The sequence below is a fragment of the Equus asinus genome, chromosome 5 (assembly GCF_041296235.1).
Source record: "Equus asinus isolate D_3611 breed Donkey chromosome 5, EquAss-T2T_v2, whole genome shotgun sequence".
Lineage (NCBI taxonomy): Eukaryota > Metazoa > Chordata > Mammalia > Perissodactyla > Equidae > Equus > Equus asinus.
This window is the reverse complement of record NC_091794.1, coordinates 103,307,548-103,327,119: the sequence shown is the minus strand read 5'-3', so window position 1 is coordinate 103,327,119 and position 19,572 is coordinate 103,307,548. Positions and strand designations below refer to the sequence as shown.

The following is a 19,572-nucleotide window of genomic DNA, read 5'->3' as shown; positions in this document are numbered from 1 at the left end:
CGGCCTTGAAGCAGGCGCCCCCCATCCCTGGCCAGGAGCGCCCCCTCGGCCCACACCCGGCCGCCGCCCGCCGTCCCCGCCCCCCAGGGGGTGTGTCCCCGAAGTGGGGGGCGCGGGAGGCGGAGGGTGCGCCCCCGCCCCCGGCCCAGGCCCCCTCCAGAGCGCGCGGCGAATGGTAGGCTCCATTGAAAGAGTGCCGGGCGGCGCGCGGTGTCCTTCTCCGAGCGGCTCTCGGCACCGGGGTCTCGGCGATCGCTGCTCCTCCTCCTCCTCCTCCTCCTCCTCCTCTTTCTCCTCCTCCTCCCCCCGCCGCCTCGCTACCGCCGCGGCTCCGGCTGGAGGCGCCGCTGTCATTCCTGCGCCGGAGGAGCCGGCGCTGCCGGTGCCTGGGGGTCGGGGCGCGGGGGAGCCGGGCCGCGGGGTACCCAACAGGTAGAACCGGGGGTGCCCGGCCGCGCGCCCCCTGCGCATCATGCAGCTCTTTGTCACCTCTCTCGCCCCCAGGCCAAAATCCTGAGCATGATGGAAGACAATAAGCAGCTCGCGCTCCGCATCGATGGGGCGGTCCAGTCGGCCAGCCAGGAGGTGACCAACCTGCGAGCCGAACTCACGGCCACCAACCGGAGACTGGCGGAACTGAGCGGCGGCGGCGGCCCCGGCCCGGGCCCGGGAGCGGCGGCCAGCGCCTCGGCGGCGGCGGCGGACTCGGCGGCGGCGAACATGGAGAACCACCAGCACAGCGCACAAGGTAGGGATCGCCCGCGCCTGGGGCGGAGGACAGGCGGGCGAGCAGGACCCGGGCGCGGAGGTGGCCGCGGACTCGGCGCTCCCCAGGCCCGGGGCGAACTCGCCTTGCATTGTGGCTTGTAACCCTTTCCGCCCGGCGCGGTGGCCACCGCTGCTCCCCTGTTGGGAGTTGCAGGCTGCTGTCATTAACGCAAACCCGGGCGCAGTGTGCACGGGTTCACGCGGTCACACTGGCCCCGGCCAGCGTGAGCGAGGCTCAGCTGGCGGGTCCCTTCCGGCAGCAGAAAGTGCCCTTTAGATGGCATACGGGCCCCAGCTCCGTGGGCAAACTTTTCACGCCCGGGCCTTTGCCCCCACCCCTGGCAGGGGCGAATGCCACAGCACCCCGCAGTTCCGGAGGCTCCTTCCTTTGGAATGCCTCTTTCCCCTGAGAGCGAGTCCAGGCTCTGCTGCCGTGTTTGGGGTAGAGGATTGGACTGGTTTGCACTTTTCTCCACGGATGCCAAATCCCTTGTCTCGATTGCATCTGGACTTTATTTTCTCCCCATTTGAGATCGCACAGGCGATGCAATACATTGATGCAACAGTAGATGCTCTGCCCGGCAGGGAGTTAAGATTTCCAGCAAATATAAACACCTAAAGCACTTTCCAGGGGAAATCTTAGCCCTCACAGGCTGAGTGATGGGCTCCTGGCGAAATGAAGGTGTAGCTGGTGGATTGCAGGGAGCCGCTCCTTGAAGGTACTCTTTGCAATTTAGAGGAGGAGGGGAAAAAAGACAGCTGGTCTGTGTTGACATTGACAGTGATGAAGCTCTGAATCCCCCTGCAAGGGTTAAAGGTGGAGGAAGCATCCCAAAAATGCACTGTTTGTTTTCTGTGAATTGAAAACTGAAAGGGTAGGCTGGCTTTTCAGGATTTTTTTTTTCTTTTCTTTTCTTTGCCTAATTGCCCTTTAAGAAATGGTGTCACTGGCTATTAATATCATTTGAATTGTAAAGTAAACTGCTGAAATCCAGAACATGACAGAAAAAAATATCCAGTCCAGGAGGGCCATTTGTATAAATATACCACTTGATGAAGGATGAGATACCGATGGCTCAGTGGCTCAAAAGGATTTTCTGGTTTTGCTGTTATTTCAAGAGCTTCTCCTAAGTGTTGAGAGGGAGTCTGTTTTCTTATTAATGCCTTCTCTCCATCAGTTTCTGTTTCCTCCTTACTTTCTCGGGGAAGGTGTGCTTTTTGGGGTGCGAGATGTTAAGCCTGAACATTTACAGTTTTCTATTGAATTCCAAGTCAGACCTTAACTTGGTACTTCAGGGGTCCGTCAAAAGTCTTAGGCACTGGGGCAGTAATTTGGTACTGAAGTAGCCATGACTAGCCATGACGTAATGGTGGGAAGGTGTTGTGAGCCTGGTGTTTGCTGCACAGTTTTCAAGGTGGATATCTGCTTATTCTGTCAATTATCCCTTGCTGTGTCGTTGTGTATGGAAGATGTCCTCCGCTGGTACCTGAGCAAAAAAAGAGGATGCTTTACTTTTTATAGGCAGGGACTCTTGCAACATTAAGAAATAGCTAAGAACTGGCCTTCTGCTAAGAATCAAAAGCCGTGGCTAAGGGGACTGAACAATGCTGGTTTATTTCCCACCGTCTGCCCCTGTCCTCAGCCAAGGAAAAGTTAAGTGGCTTTTATCTGAGTCCTGGGTCTCGTTGCAGGCTGAGCATGCTAAGGAGGTCAGTGCAGCAATGATCTACACATCCAACTTGGAAACTGAGATGCTTAGCTGATGCTTACATTGCTATAGTGGAGCAACAGGGGCTGTTTCCTTTTGCTTTTTTCCTACAAAAATGCACAAGGCTGTGGAAATGGAAATGGCTTTTGGATCTCTTGATATCCTTAAAAACACACAAACCCAGCAGCTCCTTCATGCTCTCAGAAGCACGTCTGCCCCCGTCAGTGGCTTCTGTGGGTGGCTGGTTGAAGGATGGTCTTGATTTTTCCTCTGTGTACCACGGGTATTTTCCAAAACCTTTCCTCGAGGGCATTTAGTGATTTTATAATCAGAAAATAAAATGTGAAAGGTTTTCACTGAACTTAATTGTTGGCCACATACCCCTCTAAATTGATGCGAATTGAAATCGATGTGATGGTTGAAAAGAAAACAGCCCCCATGTAAATTCAGTGGGGCATCGTTTACTTTCTCTATAGCAACAGTACTTCAGTCCAGGACTTTTTACATTATTTAGCCTCTGTGAGTTTTTTTGCTTTTGGTTTTATTTTGTTTCATTTCTCTCGTGACCTGTGGCAGCATTCTGCTAGAGCAGAAACCCTGTGCAGAGGTGGTCTGGTAGTTTCTCCTGCTGGTGCTTTTGTATTCTAAAGGTTCTCTCCAGTTACTTTAACATGTGATTGATAGGTTTTCTCAAGCGTCTTCGTGATACACCTCCAGGAAGGCTCACAGAAGCTCAGCTCCTGGGGGTTCCTGACTGTCCCTCTGAATTAGTCTTCTATTTCAATTTTGTCTCTGTTGGTGCAATTTGATGGGCCCAAACCCTATGAGCATTTAGTGCTATTGAGTTATGACTTTTCCATCAAGGTTTTGAATGAAATGAGTATCTTTCAAAATGCAACTGTATAAGTCATCTTTGAACCGAAGGGCACATGTCAAGTGCATGCTAATGTACTTTTAATAATATTAGCTCAAATGGTTATGGGGAAGAGTCACCTTTTGCTCTCCCTGCCCAGAAATTGTTAAGTTCATTTTCAAATTTGTTTGTTAAAAAAATTTTTTTTAATGAATTAAACGAGCTCATCTATCCACCATTGGATGTGTTGTTCCAGTGACGATACCCTGACAGTACATGAGTTGATGAAGGAAACTTGGGTTTTCCTAGAGGTTTAATGCAGTGTGTCATTTAAACAAAGTATTAACTTGGTTGGTACCCTCTGTGGGCTGGCATGGTTGCTATGTAACAGAGTCTAGAAAGTGAACTGCTGAAAATCTGGGCTTTCGACACTTTGCAGGATCTTCTTTCGGAATCTCTGTTGAAAGAACACTTGGCAGCCAGCCCATCTTCTCTCTCCCTGCTTCAAGTGAGTTGGATAATCCCTAATGAGGATGCTGGCATACCGTGCCGAGGGCATCCGTGCAGGGTGGCACATTTCACAGCTCCGGAGCTGCGTCTTGGGTTGGTGGGGTCAAAACTGCCTTTGACAGGTGGACAGAAGGATGCTTGGAAAGCACAGAGCCAAGCATTTGTTCCAATTCCTCTTGTTGTTGGTAGCCAGAGAACGGATTTGTTTAAAGTAACATTTCTAAGCTGTTTTCCTCAGCGTAACATCTCTGCAAAATGTGTTTAAAATGCTTGCTGTTCTTTGAGGGGAAAATATAGCCGTTTGTTTCTCTGAAAATGTTTTATCTGACGAATGACTAATATTAGATTCAATTGGTTGCTTTGCTATGCACAGAATAAAACAATTAAGCACCATTGTACCCAATTCAAATAGGTGTTAACTGTATATAACATAAAATACTTATGCCCAGTAGGATGTATACCTATTGCCATTAGTTTGTTGTTGTTTTTGAGCAGATCATTGTATTTATATGCCTGTGCAAGTGGAAATGCTGATAGCATCTTCTTTAGTGTTGAGGACTTACTGCCTACTCCATTTGTTAGGGTGGGGGCTGGGAAAAGGATCATTTTCCTACACTTTTGTAAATTTCCATACATAGGTGCAAATTTTAATTTTTTCTCCCCAGATGTGAAAATAGGCTGTATTTCAGGTCTGACTGCTCTTATCTAGCGTTACTACAACACTGGAAAATCTTTGGTGAAGTATAAATTACCTTTGGACTGAATTGGATGTGTGAGCAGTCTGTGGAGATGCTAGACGCTATTGCTTTGCAAAATAAGTTCTGTCTTTCAGCATCCTCTTCCCGATTCATTCTGCCTCTGCTCTCATTTTCCCAGGTAGACTTTTATCTTTTTTGAGAAGGGGAATTTTCAAACGGCAGAGAGGATGGAATAAAATGTGGTGGAATCTCTGGAGCCTTCTGTTAGGTTGCCCGTAAGTTACAGAGCTCATCGAGAAACACAGGCCTCGGTCTTCCAGTCATATCAATGGGCTGAAAGAGACGTGTCTCTTTTCCTAATCTGGTAGGCTGTCATGAGATGGGGTTTCGAAGTCCTTCCTGAAAATCACCATGCCTGGTCACGAAGAGATTACTTACAGATCAGCACAGCATGGTTGAAATTAGTTATTGATTGGCTATTATTTATTGTCTTTGGGAAGTGCATTCAGAGGACCCCTTAAGTCAAGTTTCTGGTTCTGGTTAATTTCATGCTTCCAACATTTCATGATTTACTGAGGTTTTTCAAAAACGTCTTTCATATTAACCACAAGTCTAAGCCCATCTGATTTTTATCATAGGAGCCTAGTCACAGACCCTCCCAGCGTAAGGCAAGATCTCTTCTCCCCATTCCTTTACCCCTTGTACTCCCAGGACTGCTGGCACCTTTTAGGAATCCTGTAGGTTATAATTTGTGACTTCCTGGCTGCCAGTGAGCTTGCAGCAGATGGGCTTGGCAGGTGGGCAGAGCTTGTTGGAACACTGCCTGCTCACTGTGCAAGTCATATGGGGCCCAGAAGGTCAGGCTTGGGGTCTTGGCCATATTCACTGCATATTTTATTTGTATTTGTTGCTGAGTTATATAGCTAAGGAAAGTGAAGTCAATGTGAATCCCCCAGTTCTTTTCAGCCCTCTTCCAGATCGGTTTGTGTGAGCATTAGTGCTTGGCTTCTTACCCCCTGCCATCCATCAGGCAAGAACGGAACTCATCCTGCCCCCTGAGGCCAGGGAATGGGTTTTTAAGTGATCTTGTAAATGAAAATTAGTCCGTACTGTTTGGGCTGGATATTAGGGCAAGTCACACATGGGATGACAAGGGGTGCCACCAACAGCAACCATTGCAGTGTCTTAGTCATTGGAAATGCAGGCAAAGTAGATTTGGGCAGAATCATTTAGGAAAAGACAGCTTCCCTGAAGCCAGTAGAGTGCCCATCCACTGTGGCAGATTGTACCTGACGGTTCAGAGTGGTTAAGAGTCCTGCTGGCCCGTCTTCAATGTCACCATCTTCAGTGTCCCCTTCCAGGCCCATCTCCACTGTGGAAAAGCTGCAGGAAGACCAGGGCTAGTAATGTCTTCTTCCTCCCCAAGTGGTTGGACGAAACCAGAACGTTCTTGCTTGTTTGATGCAACCTCAGATCGAAGCCACGGAGCCGAGGTAGTGCTCTGTGGGCATTCCTGCTCCCGCCTTGGAATCCTAAGCTGCTGGAAAGATGAAAGAAGCTGAACATAGTTTTGATGAGTTTGGCAAAAACAACCGTTTGAGCAGGTGGCTTCTGTGTGGTGGGACATTGTTGGTTCTAAATTTGTTTTGGTGTCTTTGTTGCCTTGGCCTTGCCAGACCTTTGGGTCAGAATTCTGAAAAGCTCCTGTCCCCTTCACCCTCTGATGAATTGAGACCCTAGCGTGAGAGCTCAGATGGAGTTTGTAATAGGCAGTTCTGCGAGCAAAGAGCCCCCCAGGCCTCTAGGCTCCCCTCTGTGCTGTGCAGTCGGGCTGGGAAGATGGACAGAAGTGGGAGAAGGAGACGCTGTGCCCAGCTCCCATCCCCTCTGTCCTCTTCCATCAGAGCAAGTGCTGGAGTACCTTTGTGGGGATGTACAGGCCTTTCATTTCCAATGTTGTCTCAGCCCTACAGCCTGTTTGCAGTAACGTGAATCATTAAGAGCAAAGTGCCCTCTAAGGAAGGTGAGTCCAGAGCTGATATTTTACATTCATCTTTGTCACTTCATTATGGTTCTCTGAGCTCACCTCTTGGGTACATCACAAGACGCTAGATGTTCTGGAACCATCCTGACGCCATGTAGTTTTCTTCTTTTTGGTGACAGTGAATAGTTTAATGCAGGACTAAATGACAACTGGTTTCAGTGCTTTTGTCAAACTTTTCAGTAAATAACAATAAGGACTTAACAACATACCGAGTATTGTCCCGAGAGCTTAACATGCATAGTTGAATCCTGAGCCCAGTGAGATGGCAACTCTTATGCCCATTTTTCAAAAGAGGAGACCGAGACTCGGAGAGGTTGTCAGCTGTCTACCGTAACATTGTAATGACTCCAGTGGTGGTGCTAGCAGCAAGCTTTGACGTAATCTTTACTCAGATACTGTTCTAGGTGCTTTTCTGGATTAATGCATTTAGTTAACGCATTCGGTCCTCGTAATGACTTATGAGACAAATTGCATTCTTGCACCCGTTTTACATATAAGAAAACTAAGGCACAGGAATGATGTATTACTTGCCAAAGAGCATACAACCATTAAGTGACCAAGCTGTGGCTCCAGAGTCCATGCTCTTCCTTATTCCACTTTGATGCCCAGGGTCACTTGGCTGGCAGTGACTGATCCAGGAATTCACACCCACCATGTCTCTCTGCTGTGTAAACCGGTGTCATCTCCTGAGTCAGAAATATCCTTTGGTTTGTCATATTAGGAAGGTGGAGGGAGCCGTAGGCTCGTCTCCATTCTTGATTAACTGAGGGTAGTTTCTGGGTGCTCATGGTGAAACCTTATGGCGGAGAGTTAGGGGAACGGGGCTGCCTCTCATTTAGGTGTGAGATAAACTGACAAGGAGGGCACTGGATCCTGCTCGCAGGGTGAGCAACCAGGGGTCACTTGTCACTAGTGAAAAGAACTATTTTGACCCTGGGCTTGGGGCCTCCTATTTCTTGGACTTTGTGGCTTTCACTCTTTTGGGAAGGATGATTCCAGACAAAGCCGGAATCTCGTGGTCCCTTTATTCTCCATTCAACCCAAGTCCTTCTCTGTCCCGAGTTTTCTCCCCGTGGCCTAAGTCGTCTCCAGTGGCCCAAGACCACACCCAACAAAGGACCAATTAACTTCTTACAGATTCCCTTAAACTAGAGTTTCTCAGCCTTGGCACTGTTGACATTTGGGGCAGGAGAATTCTTTGTTGCGGGGAGGCTGTTGTGTGCATTGCAGGATGCTGAGCAGCATCCATGTCCTCTGCCCACTAGATGCCAGTAGAACCCTCTGCACCCCAGTTGTGACAACCAAAATGTCTACAGAAGTTGCCAAGCGTCCACTGGGGGCCAAAATTGTCCCCAGTTGAGAACTGCGATTCGTGCCAGGCATTAGGGGATCCAGTTGTGAGTCCTAGAAGGACAGCTCTGTGACAGCAGAGTTTTGTCTGTGTTCTGCTCCATTCACAGCACCTAGAACAGTGCCTGGCACATAGCAAGAGCCCAGTAAATACTTATTGAGTGAATGAATAGATGAATCCATGATTAGTAAGTTACAGAGTGTGCAGAATTTGGTCAACTCATCAAGTTATACATGGTCTCATGAAGATCACTGATTTAACGACAGATGATTTTAATTGAGTGTTTACCTACCATAGGTCAACTCTGTTCTAAACCCTTTCCCTGTATTACTTCAATTAATCCTTTAAACTACCTTCTGAGGTAAGTACTGTGTTTGCTGTTTTATAGCTGAGAAAACTGAGGCACCGAAAGCTTACGGGACTTGCCCAGGGTCACTGAGCTAGCATGTGGCAGAGCGAGGATACAAATATAAGTAAATGTGACTTCAGAGACTGCCTGTTGTCCCAACCAGGATGCTGTACAACTTTGCAGTTTTTTCCATTCCTGCCCAAGAACTCATTTTTGTTCTAAAGCTGGCATTGTGGCAATTATAATTACGATTTGCATGTCAGACACTAAGTCATTCATCATAAATCCTCAGAGCTCTGCTGTATGAAATATGCTTTGTCACCGCCGGAGAATCTGTAGCCAGGAAGGACTGGTGTCTGGCTGGAGGTAAGAGGGCAGCTTCGTGGCTGAGCCTTGCTCAGATGTACGAATCTCCCTTCACTCGGCCTCCCTGCTGGGCTTCGGCAGAGAGGACTTGAACTTCTCTCCTTTCTGGGAAAGGGGACAGTGGACCCTGGAGCTTCTTAGTAGGGCTTGACTCATTCTTAGAAAAAGGGATGTTTCCGGATCAGAATGGGGGAGGTGGGGAGACTTTCAAGATTATCCGAGAATATAGTAACGTCAATAGCCTCCATTTGTCGAGCCTTTTCTCGGCTTTCCCAGACACTGCGCAGTGTGCTTCATGAGCATTTTCTCATCTCACCTCCATATCACAGTCAGTTAGGTAACGTTACCACCTCCATTCTACAGATGAAGAAATCGAGGCTTGAAAAGGTTACGTTGCTTTTCTAAGCTCTGCAAAGTGGCCATCTGCTAAGTAGATGAACGGGACTGGAAGCCAGATTCAGCTGATCCTGGTGCCTGCCCGCTTCATTACGACAAGAATATCGAGATGCCGTGGCCACGCAGCATAAAGACACACCAGTAGGGTGGTTTTGCCTTTTTACTTCCCCGCCTACCCTCCCACTCTCTCACGTCATCTTTTCTTCCTTCTTCCTCTCTTCTCTCCGTTTCCAACTAGCTTGAGAGATTGGGCACGTGGGTTCAGGGACCACAGATTTAATAAGATACAGACTAAGTAATCTTGGAGCTCACAGTCTGCTAGGTGGGACTGACATGGAAACATAATTACATTTATAACAAAGGTCTAGACAGGTGTAATGGGAAGATAGACGACAAAGTGACAAACACAGAAGCCTTCACAGATGTGTGTGACACTGGCAATAGATAATAAAAGCATGCTGGGAAAATACATTAATTTCACTACTAAAGGTTAAGACTGACCATGAGAGACTATTAAAAAGTACCACTTTTGGGGAAAGTTGGGATTGGACACTGCAGGGAATAGCTGCTGGCTTTAGGACCTTCTGTCCTAAAGTCGGAGGCTTTTTATGGGCAAGGAAGACGTGGACGATACAGAGGTTAGATCTTGTATAACAGCTTTTTTGTTTTTGGGTTTTTTTTTTTTTTTTACCTCCAAAGAGAACAAGAAAAGATATGAATTTCAGTGCGGGTATAGCCCTGCATCTTTTAAAATAAGCTCACTCCTTGTATTATCTTCCTGGCTAAGGCTGGGGCTTCTTGTCAGCTGCAACAAATGAATTAGTTCATTTTCCTTGATGAGCTTGAACCTTTTTTAAGCCATTGAACATGGTGTATTTGTTTTAATTCAGTAAGTGCAACTTGGAACACCATGGGATTTGTGTCACCTTTTTTCCTCCATTCTTGTCATTTGAAACTCTGTGCTTGCCATTTCTTGATGACAACAAGGTATGAAATTTAGAAATTTGATAGTGACCCTGGAGAGTGCAATTGTGGTACCATAGAGCATGATAAATGGTGGCTGGTGAGAACTGACCTGTGATTATATGTATATTGATTATCTGGATTAAAGTGTTCATCAAGTGGATTGTTTTTCCTATTCCTACAAGGTTTACTATTTGAAGTGAGAAAAAATGGGAATATTCAACACATCTTTAGATGTGGAAGTTAAAATAGAGGCAAGGCCTGGCTGCCATCTTGTGGAGACTGTCAGCCCGTTAGCTGGCAGACGTACTGTGATTGATCTGTTCACAATTTGATGTGATACCAGGCAGCCCTGCTGGAGCAAGGAGGCATGTTTAAGTCTTATGGAAGTCCTCTGGAGAAGGTTCGTGTTTCCATGGTTGGCTATTCGACAGTGCAGTCCATTATTACTGGCCAATAGCGTAGAATCTTGTTAAAACTCAGCTGGTCAACACATGGGTTGGTTCCACCATAGGCCAACTCAAAACCCACCCTCCAACACTTTCAGTGTTATAATCTTGCCTCTAAAGCAAAAGCTTGGTCTAGCACCCTCAGCTCACAAAGTCGATGCCTGCTCCCTGTTTCTAGGATTCCACTGCATTTATCCACTCTTCTTCTTTCCTTTGCACCCAGGAATGTACCAGGGAAGCACCATAGTTTATTACTCCCCAGCTCTTTGGGGTTTACAAAGGCATTCACAGGCATTGTCTCCATAGATCCTACCAATTGGCCCATGTGATTGAACTGAGGTAGAATCTATTTCTCAAATAAGGAAACTGAGGCACAGTGATTTAAGCTGATTTGTCCAAGATTGTTGAGGTGGTCATTGACCCAAATGCTCCTCTCCTTCTCTCAATGCAAGATGAGGCTCAGCTGCACAATGTTGGAAGAGGGCTGCCCTGTAGCTTATGATCGGGTGAGATCCCTCTTGGGCATGGGCCACCCTGTCTTGTAAGGTCTAGATGGTGGCACCATCATCTCAAGACTGTGCTCTCATACTCTGAGCCCCCATGTCCAATGTCAGCCCATGGTGAAGGGAGAATCCAGTTTTACAAATTTAATTCCCAGTTTTTACACTAAGTTCTTTCATCTCAGTGGGGTTTTACGATCACTTGACTTCTCTTCCAATGACCTATCTTCTTGATGCCTCAGCTTAGAGTTTCTCTTCTAGCCTCCCTATCAAGTAGTTAGGGATCTATAAACCAGGGCAGGGTTGCACTTGGGAATTTCCTTTCTATTTCGATGAACTGGATCTAGGAATGACTCTCCTACGGAGGAGAACTTTTTGCACCTGACACCACCATCATCCAGGATCTTTGAATATGAGAAGCACATCTGTGTGGAGACCTTTGGTCTTAGCATGTGGATGTGGATACTCTCCAAGTTTTGGGGGCAGGATTTAGCCTTCACAGTAAGTCTGCCTCATTTCTCTTTTTTTACCGGCCCTTCAGGGAGACTCCATTAAACCTTTAGCATCTCTTTTATCAGGGTCTTTGGGTTAACATGCAAGCAAAACGTGTTGGTTTCAATTCTTACCTAACCTGTTGGCTATGGAGGTGCATGTTCTCACTTCTGCCGTGGCTGTAACTGCCTGAACAGTAGGTGGACTTCTGCTGCTCCAGCTTTGTGCCTGACTTTGAACTCAGGGTAGTGGAATTTCATCCACACACCAAAGGCCAACAGTGTGGTGGAGAACTCACGGAAGATCAGAATAGGGTCTTTTGCTGTGCATCTTAGAGGAAGGAAAGTATCACCCTGGAGGCCTCTGCGGTGCACGGACAACCAGTTGTGGTTAACTGACTCCTAAGCAGCTAATCCAGTGGCTGGGAGTCTGAGCTGTGTTTTAATTTCAGTGCAACTTGCATTTGGTACAAGGAACATTTGGGCTTCCTAAACAGCAAAAGAGAAATAATATACATTTGAATTATTTGAAGATCTATTTCTAAGGGGCTCTAAAAAGCAGGGAGTATTTTTAAGGATCAAAATGTTTTGGTGCTTTTGCGTTTCAGATGTGTGTTAGTAGTAAACATTTAAGCCTGCCCCCACTGCCCTTAGATAGTACAGTTGTGTGCCTAGCTGAAAAGGCTGATTCGATGAAAACGTTGATTCGGTTCGAGTTGACTTCAGAGCTTCCTCTTTGTGGTGTGAATGATGGAGCTAGTGTAGGAGTTGGCAAACTTTTTCTGTAAAAGGCCAGATAATAAATAATTTAGGCTTTGGGGGCCAGAGCATCTGTCACAACCCCTCAACCCTGCTGGTGTAATGTGAAGGCAGCCAAAGACAACAGGTAAATGAATAGGCGTGGCTGTGTTCCAATAAAACTTTATTTACAAAAATGGGTGCCCCCTTGGGCTATAGTTTGCCAACCCCTGAACTTGTAGTTCTCTTTCATTGGCCTTCTGACCTTTTACATCCAGCATCTTCACAATCTCAGCATACAGGAAGAGCTTAATAAATGGTGATTAAATGAGTAAGCTAGTGAATTAGATGTGAGCAATAAAACTGCTAGATTACAGTGTTAAAGGAGCAGAAATGAGAAGTTAATTACTAGGAGTGTAATAGTTAACAGACAGGAGAAAGAGACATTTGTTGGCAGCTCTGTGGTTTGAGGTGAAGCCACTTGTATTTAGTCATCATCACTGACCTGAAAAGAACTGTGAAGGGACAAAGAGTCATGGTCGCGGGGAGATACAGGGAAGACACTTGGCATCTGAGCCTCAGTTTCCTTCTATATGAAATGAGGTCAATTCCGTCTTCAAGATATGGATTTATGTATAGCAGACATGGATTTAAGGGAGTGAGACAGACCCGATCCAGATCCTGGTGATATGACTTAGGTGTTATGGGACTTTACAGCTCTCAGTTTCCACATCTGTAACAAGACGCTCATAACGCTTCCATTATGGGGTGATTGGGATGATTTAATGCCGGTCTCTCAACCTCTGCACTGTTGACATTCTGCGCCAGAAAATTATTTGCTGTGGGGGGTTGTCCTGTACATTGTAGAACCTTTGTTTAGCAGCATCCCTGGTCTCTACTAATAAATGCTGGTAGCACCCCCATAATGTGGCACCAAAAAAGTCTTCAGGCATTTCCCAATGTTTTTCACTGGGGAGAAAATCTCTCCCTGGGTGGGAACCACTCATGGCATAACCCATGGTATGCCTGGCACAAAGCTTGGCACACTTTTGGATTTCATAGATAGAACTCTTTATTATTAATAGCATGTTTTATTACTGAATGCTGAATTCTCCCACCTGTGAATGAAATTCTGTTTATTTCCCCAGCTGATTTTTGTCTCCCAGAGGCAAGATTGGGTATTTTTGTTCCAGACCCCAGGTCTCTCTCCTGATATTTCTGTGTTGCTTAGGGGCCTTGCTCCTGGGAGGAGCCAGACTTCTCATGAGGTCCTGTTGAGTAGACTTTCCAGCTCTTTTAACACACATGGACCCTAGACTTGTATTTGAGGTCATGGTCAGATCCCATAAATTGTTCATACAATAAATCATCCAGATGTCTGCAACTTGAATGGATAGGAAGGGTTAAGAACTGAAAAGTTTAGTTCAGAAAGGCTGGCAGGCTGAGGTAGTAGGCTCTACTCACAGGAAACAGATAATGTACCCTAAACTAGCACCAACAAAATCATCACTTCCCTAGTGAACACACACATGCTTCTGACATTAGCCAGGAGCCACTTTTCAACGGCTTAAACTTTAGCCAAGGTGGCTACTCCATACCATCGGTTATGTCTGGACCTAATGATTTTGCCATCCATATTCCTACTGGAACAGTGGTTCCCAGTTTTTAGAAGTACTATTTTTAATGATGGAGAGACAGAAAAAGAGAGAGAGACTGAATGAATGAATTCTGGCCCCTAATATTAGTAGTTACATTTTTTTTCTCTCTGAGATAACACACAAATGCAAAAGAGTACAATGAATTCAGTAGCATTGTCAAATGAATACTGCTTCTGCATCTGCATCTGCCTATATTTGAAAAATAATAGTACATACCTGCAAGAAAAAGGATTCATTCTGTTCACAGGCAGCATTGGAGATGTTTGGATCTTGTTCTTCCTGTAAGTTGCTCTCTCTGGCCACCCAGAGTCTCTGGCCCACAGGTGGGGAAGTGTTGCTACCAAATCATCTGGACATGTTGCTCAGCCCTGTTCAGTACGGTCCTCAACAACGTCATGTACAGTTAGGTGCTTGATAAATGCCTTGGAAAATTATGCTACTGCCCCAGCTGTTGAGTCTTCTGTTGATTTAAAGAGATTCTTCTGTTTCTCAAACTCAACTCTGCCTCACTGTGACACAATCAGATTAATCTATGACTTGGACCCTTAACTTTAAGAAAAACCTTCCTTTATTTAGGCAAAAATTTCTACAATGACTTCCTGGCGTGAATGTTGGAAAGCACCAGTTATAGTCAGAATAACAGAACTGGCCCTAAACTAGATTTCGGGCAATATGATTTGATTGGCCAACTGCCATGGCTAACTAGCGTCATCCTGCCCCATCTCCAGCTAACTCTTAAAACCCCTCAAGCATGTGATCCATCATATCATTTTCTCATTTACGCCAGCGCTGGATAATGGCCTAATCTCTCCAGCAGCATTCAGATTTATTAGAGAAGATGGCATTTACAAAATCATTTCACTGTTCCACTGCAAACACCCTAAGCTGGTATGCACTTTCTTATTATAAGCCTTCCTTTTAAAAACAATGGTTTATTACCTGCAATTAAAAGCACCTGGAAGACCCAAATAAATGGTTTTCATTTCTTTTCTTTTGTGTTTGGTTAATATTTGGCTGGTGGGCCATGTAGGACTTAGGAGTGAACATTAGAGAGAGGCAGGTTTTGGCTCACACAAGGCCAACCTTGCTTAGGATGAGAGCTGTACTGGGGACATGGTCATCACAAGATCCTGGATGACCATCTGCCAGGCATGTTGGCAAAGCAACTCCCGCACTGGGTTTGGAATTCAGGAGAAAAAAATTACGCAGAACCCCAAATGTGATCTGGTTGAGAGGAACCTTCCCTTTACGTGTTTTGCATTCAGATTGGCCATGGAAGAAAACGAAGTTTAGCAGCCACATATGCCGTCATTTGGGTACAGCCCAGAGAAGTGTTGAAAGACAGAGGTTACTAGGCAAGGGCCGCACTGGCTTTTGCTGTAAAGAGTCGTTTCAATAAACTAAGGGGCCGACACAGGTAACTTCAACATTTACAGGAACGGGCAGAAATCTCTGGAGTCCGTGGCCTGGAGGTAGATCCTGCTCTCTTAACACTTTTTAGCTGTGTGAGGGGGGCAAGCTGCTGTACTGTCTAGGCCTCAGTTGCCTCCTAGCATAACACTAATCCCGACATCCCGCAGCCGTGGTCAGACTACAGGAGAGCGTGAGAAGAGCCGAGCACAGTGCCTGGCACTGGCTAAGGCCTCCATAATTGTCGTAAAAGTCGCAAATGGGTGCCGTAAATGGGCAATTGGGTGCCGTAAACGCGCTAAAAAGGTACGGCGTCCCAGCAGGCCCCGGGGAAGGAGGCTGAGCTGGTGCTTCTCTCTGTTCGTTCGGTTACCTTTCATTAAGCACATTTCCTGATTGGTTGGCGCGGTGATGGGGGCCAGGGACACCAGGACAAATAAGGTGCCGGCCTTCTGCTGGAAGCCAGAGGAGGAAAGCGCAGCAGGGGAAGGGCCCAGCGTGGGGCCCAGGAAATGGGTTCCAGCCCTGACTGTACCGCTGAGACACCGACGAGAAACGCAGAGGGAGGTTCCACCCTCGCGCTGGCTTGTGCTGCCACCTGTGTGACCAGGGACATGGGGCACGTCACTCCCACCTCCACCCCGACAACTCGTACGAGGCATCCTTGGGAGCTGGGACGTCGGGCCGGTCCAAATGAGCACATTGCCTGAGACCTCTCTGAAGTCCCTCCCATTTCTGAATTTCTACAACTTGTGGCCTTTAACAATATCACCAATCAATCAGTTCCACCTTAAAGAATATCCTAAAGTAGATGGGTTAATGTGGGGGATATTGTCTTTGCTGCTTAAGCAGAGATAACGTAAGCCTGTGACTCTGCAGTAGACGTGTAGGAGATGGCCTGGAAAGTTGGGGTGGAGAGAATATGGTAGCACCAGAGAAAAACGGTCATGTGGTTTATGGACTCACAGAATGTCCACACTACCCTGGAGGGGAGATTGAAGATCGGCTTGTCTAGCCTTTATTTTGCAATTGGAGAGACTGAGGCCAGAAAGCATACGTGAGCTGACTGAGGCTGCTTAGCACTTTGTAGCAGAGCCCAGGCTAGCCTGGTGGCGCTGGCCTCGCGTGGTCCAGTATGTGTCCCCCGATCCCACACTCACCTGTGCAGTGTCCACACTGATGCACAAATGCACAGGCCTGTGCTGCAGATCCCAGCAGAACCCTTCATGCGTCGTAAACACATCTCTTCTGTGCCCTCGAGGAACTTAGCGTCTGAACCAGGCCAGTGGGAAACAGAGGTGCCCTCTGGTGTGGGGTTTGTAGTGTGGTCTTGTTTTCCAGCAAGCATGGAAGAGGGTGAGTTTAAAAAAAAAGAAAGCACAAGCCAGATGTGCAAATTAAAACACTAAATTTTCTTGGAGTTTATGTGCTCTGAGCAATGTAAATAAAGGTGAGGGCTGGGCCCCCCGGCCATAAATCAGGCTTAGCCAAAGGCTCACTCCCCTGGTTTGTTTAGGTATTTCAGCCTGTCACCCACACCTCTGGGCATTTCTGAGATATAAGGGGGAGGGTTCCATTTGTCATCCTGATTGTCCTCCCTTGGGTTTCTTGGAGTGACGATCTCAGTGTTGCCTTTTGCATGAAATATTAAGCTCAGGAATAGAACCAGGGCATTTCAATGCAGGCAGGATACACTTGGGAAGGCTGGTTTTCTGCCCTCATGGCTTCATTTGCATTAATTTTGCTCCCGACCATTTGTAATATAGTGGTGGGTGTCCATCAAATTGCTGTTAACTCTTCAGCCAGCTCCTAAGGGGGCTGTCTGGGCTGCCTCTTACAAGTCAGGGGTAAGATGGCCCACAGTTTTCGTCATTCAGTTGGTGTCATAAGCCACAGTAGATTTTGGAACTTCCTGTTTTGTTTCTGTTTAGACTCTCAAGGATCCTGCAAGATGACTACCTTGGTTGTATGACTACATTCCTTTTACTGGGCTCAGATACCTGGGCTTAACCAATAGTCCCACCATCTTCTAGCATGTCATCTTGGTGGGTCACATAACAGATATTTTCTTATCTGCGTAACGGGGCTGATAATAGTTCATACCTTATAGGGTTTCTATAAAGATTAGATGAGTTAATATACGTGGAAGTCTGTGCTCAGTGATTGGCACATATATGCTGAGGATTCAGTAAATATCAGCTGTGAGTGTTTACAACCCCAAGTGTGGCCCCAAGTGTCCCATGGAAGACCTCTAGTGCTACAGAGTGGCTTCTCTTGGGAATGACAGCAAAATCATTCAACGAGGAGCAGTTTAAGTTAGAATCTTGGTTTTTCAAATACAAATCCCAGAGTGTATGCAGCCTTAATGTCCTCATTTATTTTGTGGTTTGATCTATGGGGTTTCCCATTTGGCGGTGGCAGAAGGGACTCCCTGAGTGCCCACTGCTATCTGCGCTCACCTTAAATATGCCCACCCGAAGTCTTATCTCCGACAGCTCATGCATCATCCTCCCTGGAAGAGGGAGCCCCACTGACTCGCTGACAGACCTCAGTTAATTTCTGGATTATTTTTTTCGCCATTATTTATAGCTTCCCTACTGATATTTCGGGCTCTCATTGTGAAACAAAGACAGACCCTGAATGCTGAGAGGTGGCAGCTGAGTCCAGCACTTGCTTCACTCTCATTGGTCAGTTTTGTTTGGGCTGCGTGATCTGGTTTGTAAGGTGTGTCACCCATGTTCGTGGAAACACACTGGAATATTGCCCCGTCACGTCCTAGTGGCGAATGGGGATTCAACACGGGAAGTTCATGACCACCTTCTGCCTCCAACTGGTTGCGTGACTGGAAAAATCACTTTCATGTTTTCCCATCAGTAAAATGAGAGGAACAGAGATGGAGCACAACTTCACTCGACGTGTATTTCTTGGGCATCCGCTTTATGGCAGGCCCTGTGCTGAGCTCATGGAGCTCATAAGCTACTGAGGCAGAGAGAGGATGATGGCAACAATGAGGATAATAATGACACTAACGTTTACTTGGTGCTGAGGAGGGCAAGGCCCTGTTCTAAAGCTGTATATGTATTCCTGTGTTTAATCCCCGCATCAAGCATTATTATTTGTCCAACTTTTATAATTGAGGCAGCTGAGCCATGAAGTGGTTAATTCATTTTAATGTGAGCTCATGCTCACACAGCTGGTATAGTCGAGATTTGAACTCTCACCCAGTGACCCCAAAGCCAGTATTTTTAACCAGCACATGCTCCTCTCTTGTATGAAAGCATATAATTACGAGACACTGTGACAAGAACTTTGGTGATTGTGCACGCAAGGTATGTGAAAGTATCGACAAGGGACACTCTGCACAAGCCGAGGGGAGGGCCCAGTGCCAGCTTCCAGAGGGCCTGTGCTTGAGTCGATTCTTGAAGGACAAGTGGGCCTTTCTCAGGTCAGGCAGGTGTAGGAGGGGACTCTGGGCACGCTTGCTGCAGGAGGACAGACACCGCAGGGTGACGCATGGCTCGGCAGTGGGCGGGAAACAGCCCTGTTTGGTTGGGCTGCAGGTCTGGCATGATGGGAGAAGTGATGGGAGTTGAGAGTGAGTGGAGGTGGAGAGGACAGATTTGGAAGGTTCTTGTAAACCAAGACAGAAAATCCAGATTTTACCCCATGTACAATGAAAAAGGCATTGAATCATTTTTTTTATTGTCCTAAAATACACATAAACACAAAATTTACCAGTTTAAAGTATCCTATTCACTGGTGTTACATACATTCACAGGGTTTTACAACCGTCGCTACTATCCCGTTCCAGAACTTTTTAATCACCTCAAACAGAAACTCTGTACCCGCTAAGCAGTCACTCACCTTTCCCCTTCCCCAGCTCGTGCAACCGCCAATGTGCTTTCTGTCTCTATGAATTTGTCTATTCCGGACGGTTCATATAAATGGAATCATACAGTGCGTGACCTTTTGTGTCAGGCTTATTTTACTTAGCATAATGTTTTCAAGCATCATCATGTTGTAGTGTGTATGAAAATTTCATTCCTTTTTATGGCTGAGTAATATTTCATTGCCTGGATATACCACATTTTACTTATCCATTTGTCGTTTGATGGACACATGAGTTGCTTCTACTTTTTGGCTATTATGAATAGTGGCATTGAATCATTTTAAGTTAAGTTTGGCCTCAGCTCAGCTCATCAGATCAGTGTACTATAACCCTAACCCCGTTAAGCATCAGTTTAGCCATCTGTATAATGGTGAAATCTATGTGTATATGTATGTGTTTATATGTCTGTGCATACTGTCTACAAAAGTGT

The 19,572-nt window shown here is 46.5% G+C and overlaps 1 protein-coding gene across 3 annotated transcripts in view; it reads left to right on the top strand.

Annotated features, from left to right (window-relative positions):
- KAZN (kazrin, periplakin interacting protein) overlaps window positions 1-19,572 on the top strand; it is a 1,021,370-nt gene that overhangs the window by 581,623 nt on the left and 420,175 nt on the right. For 2 of the 3 annotated variants that reach the window (XM_044769729.2, XM_044769730.2), the window contains exon 3: window positions 505-748. In XM_044769729.2, the coding sequence (XP_044625664.1) occupies window positions 505-748 (244 nt within the window). Of the gene's footprint in view, window positions 1-206; window positions 383-504; window positions 749-19,572 lie in introns of those variants that run through there. The other variant, XM_070511012.1, reaches the window with a different exon arrangement.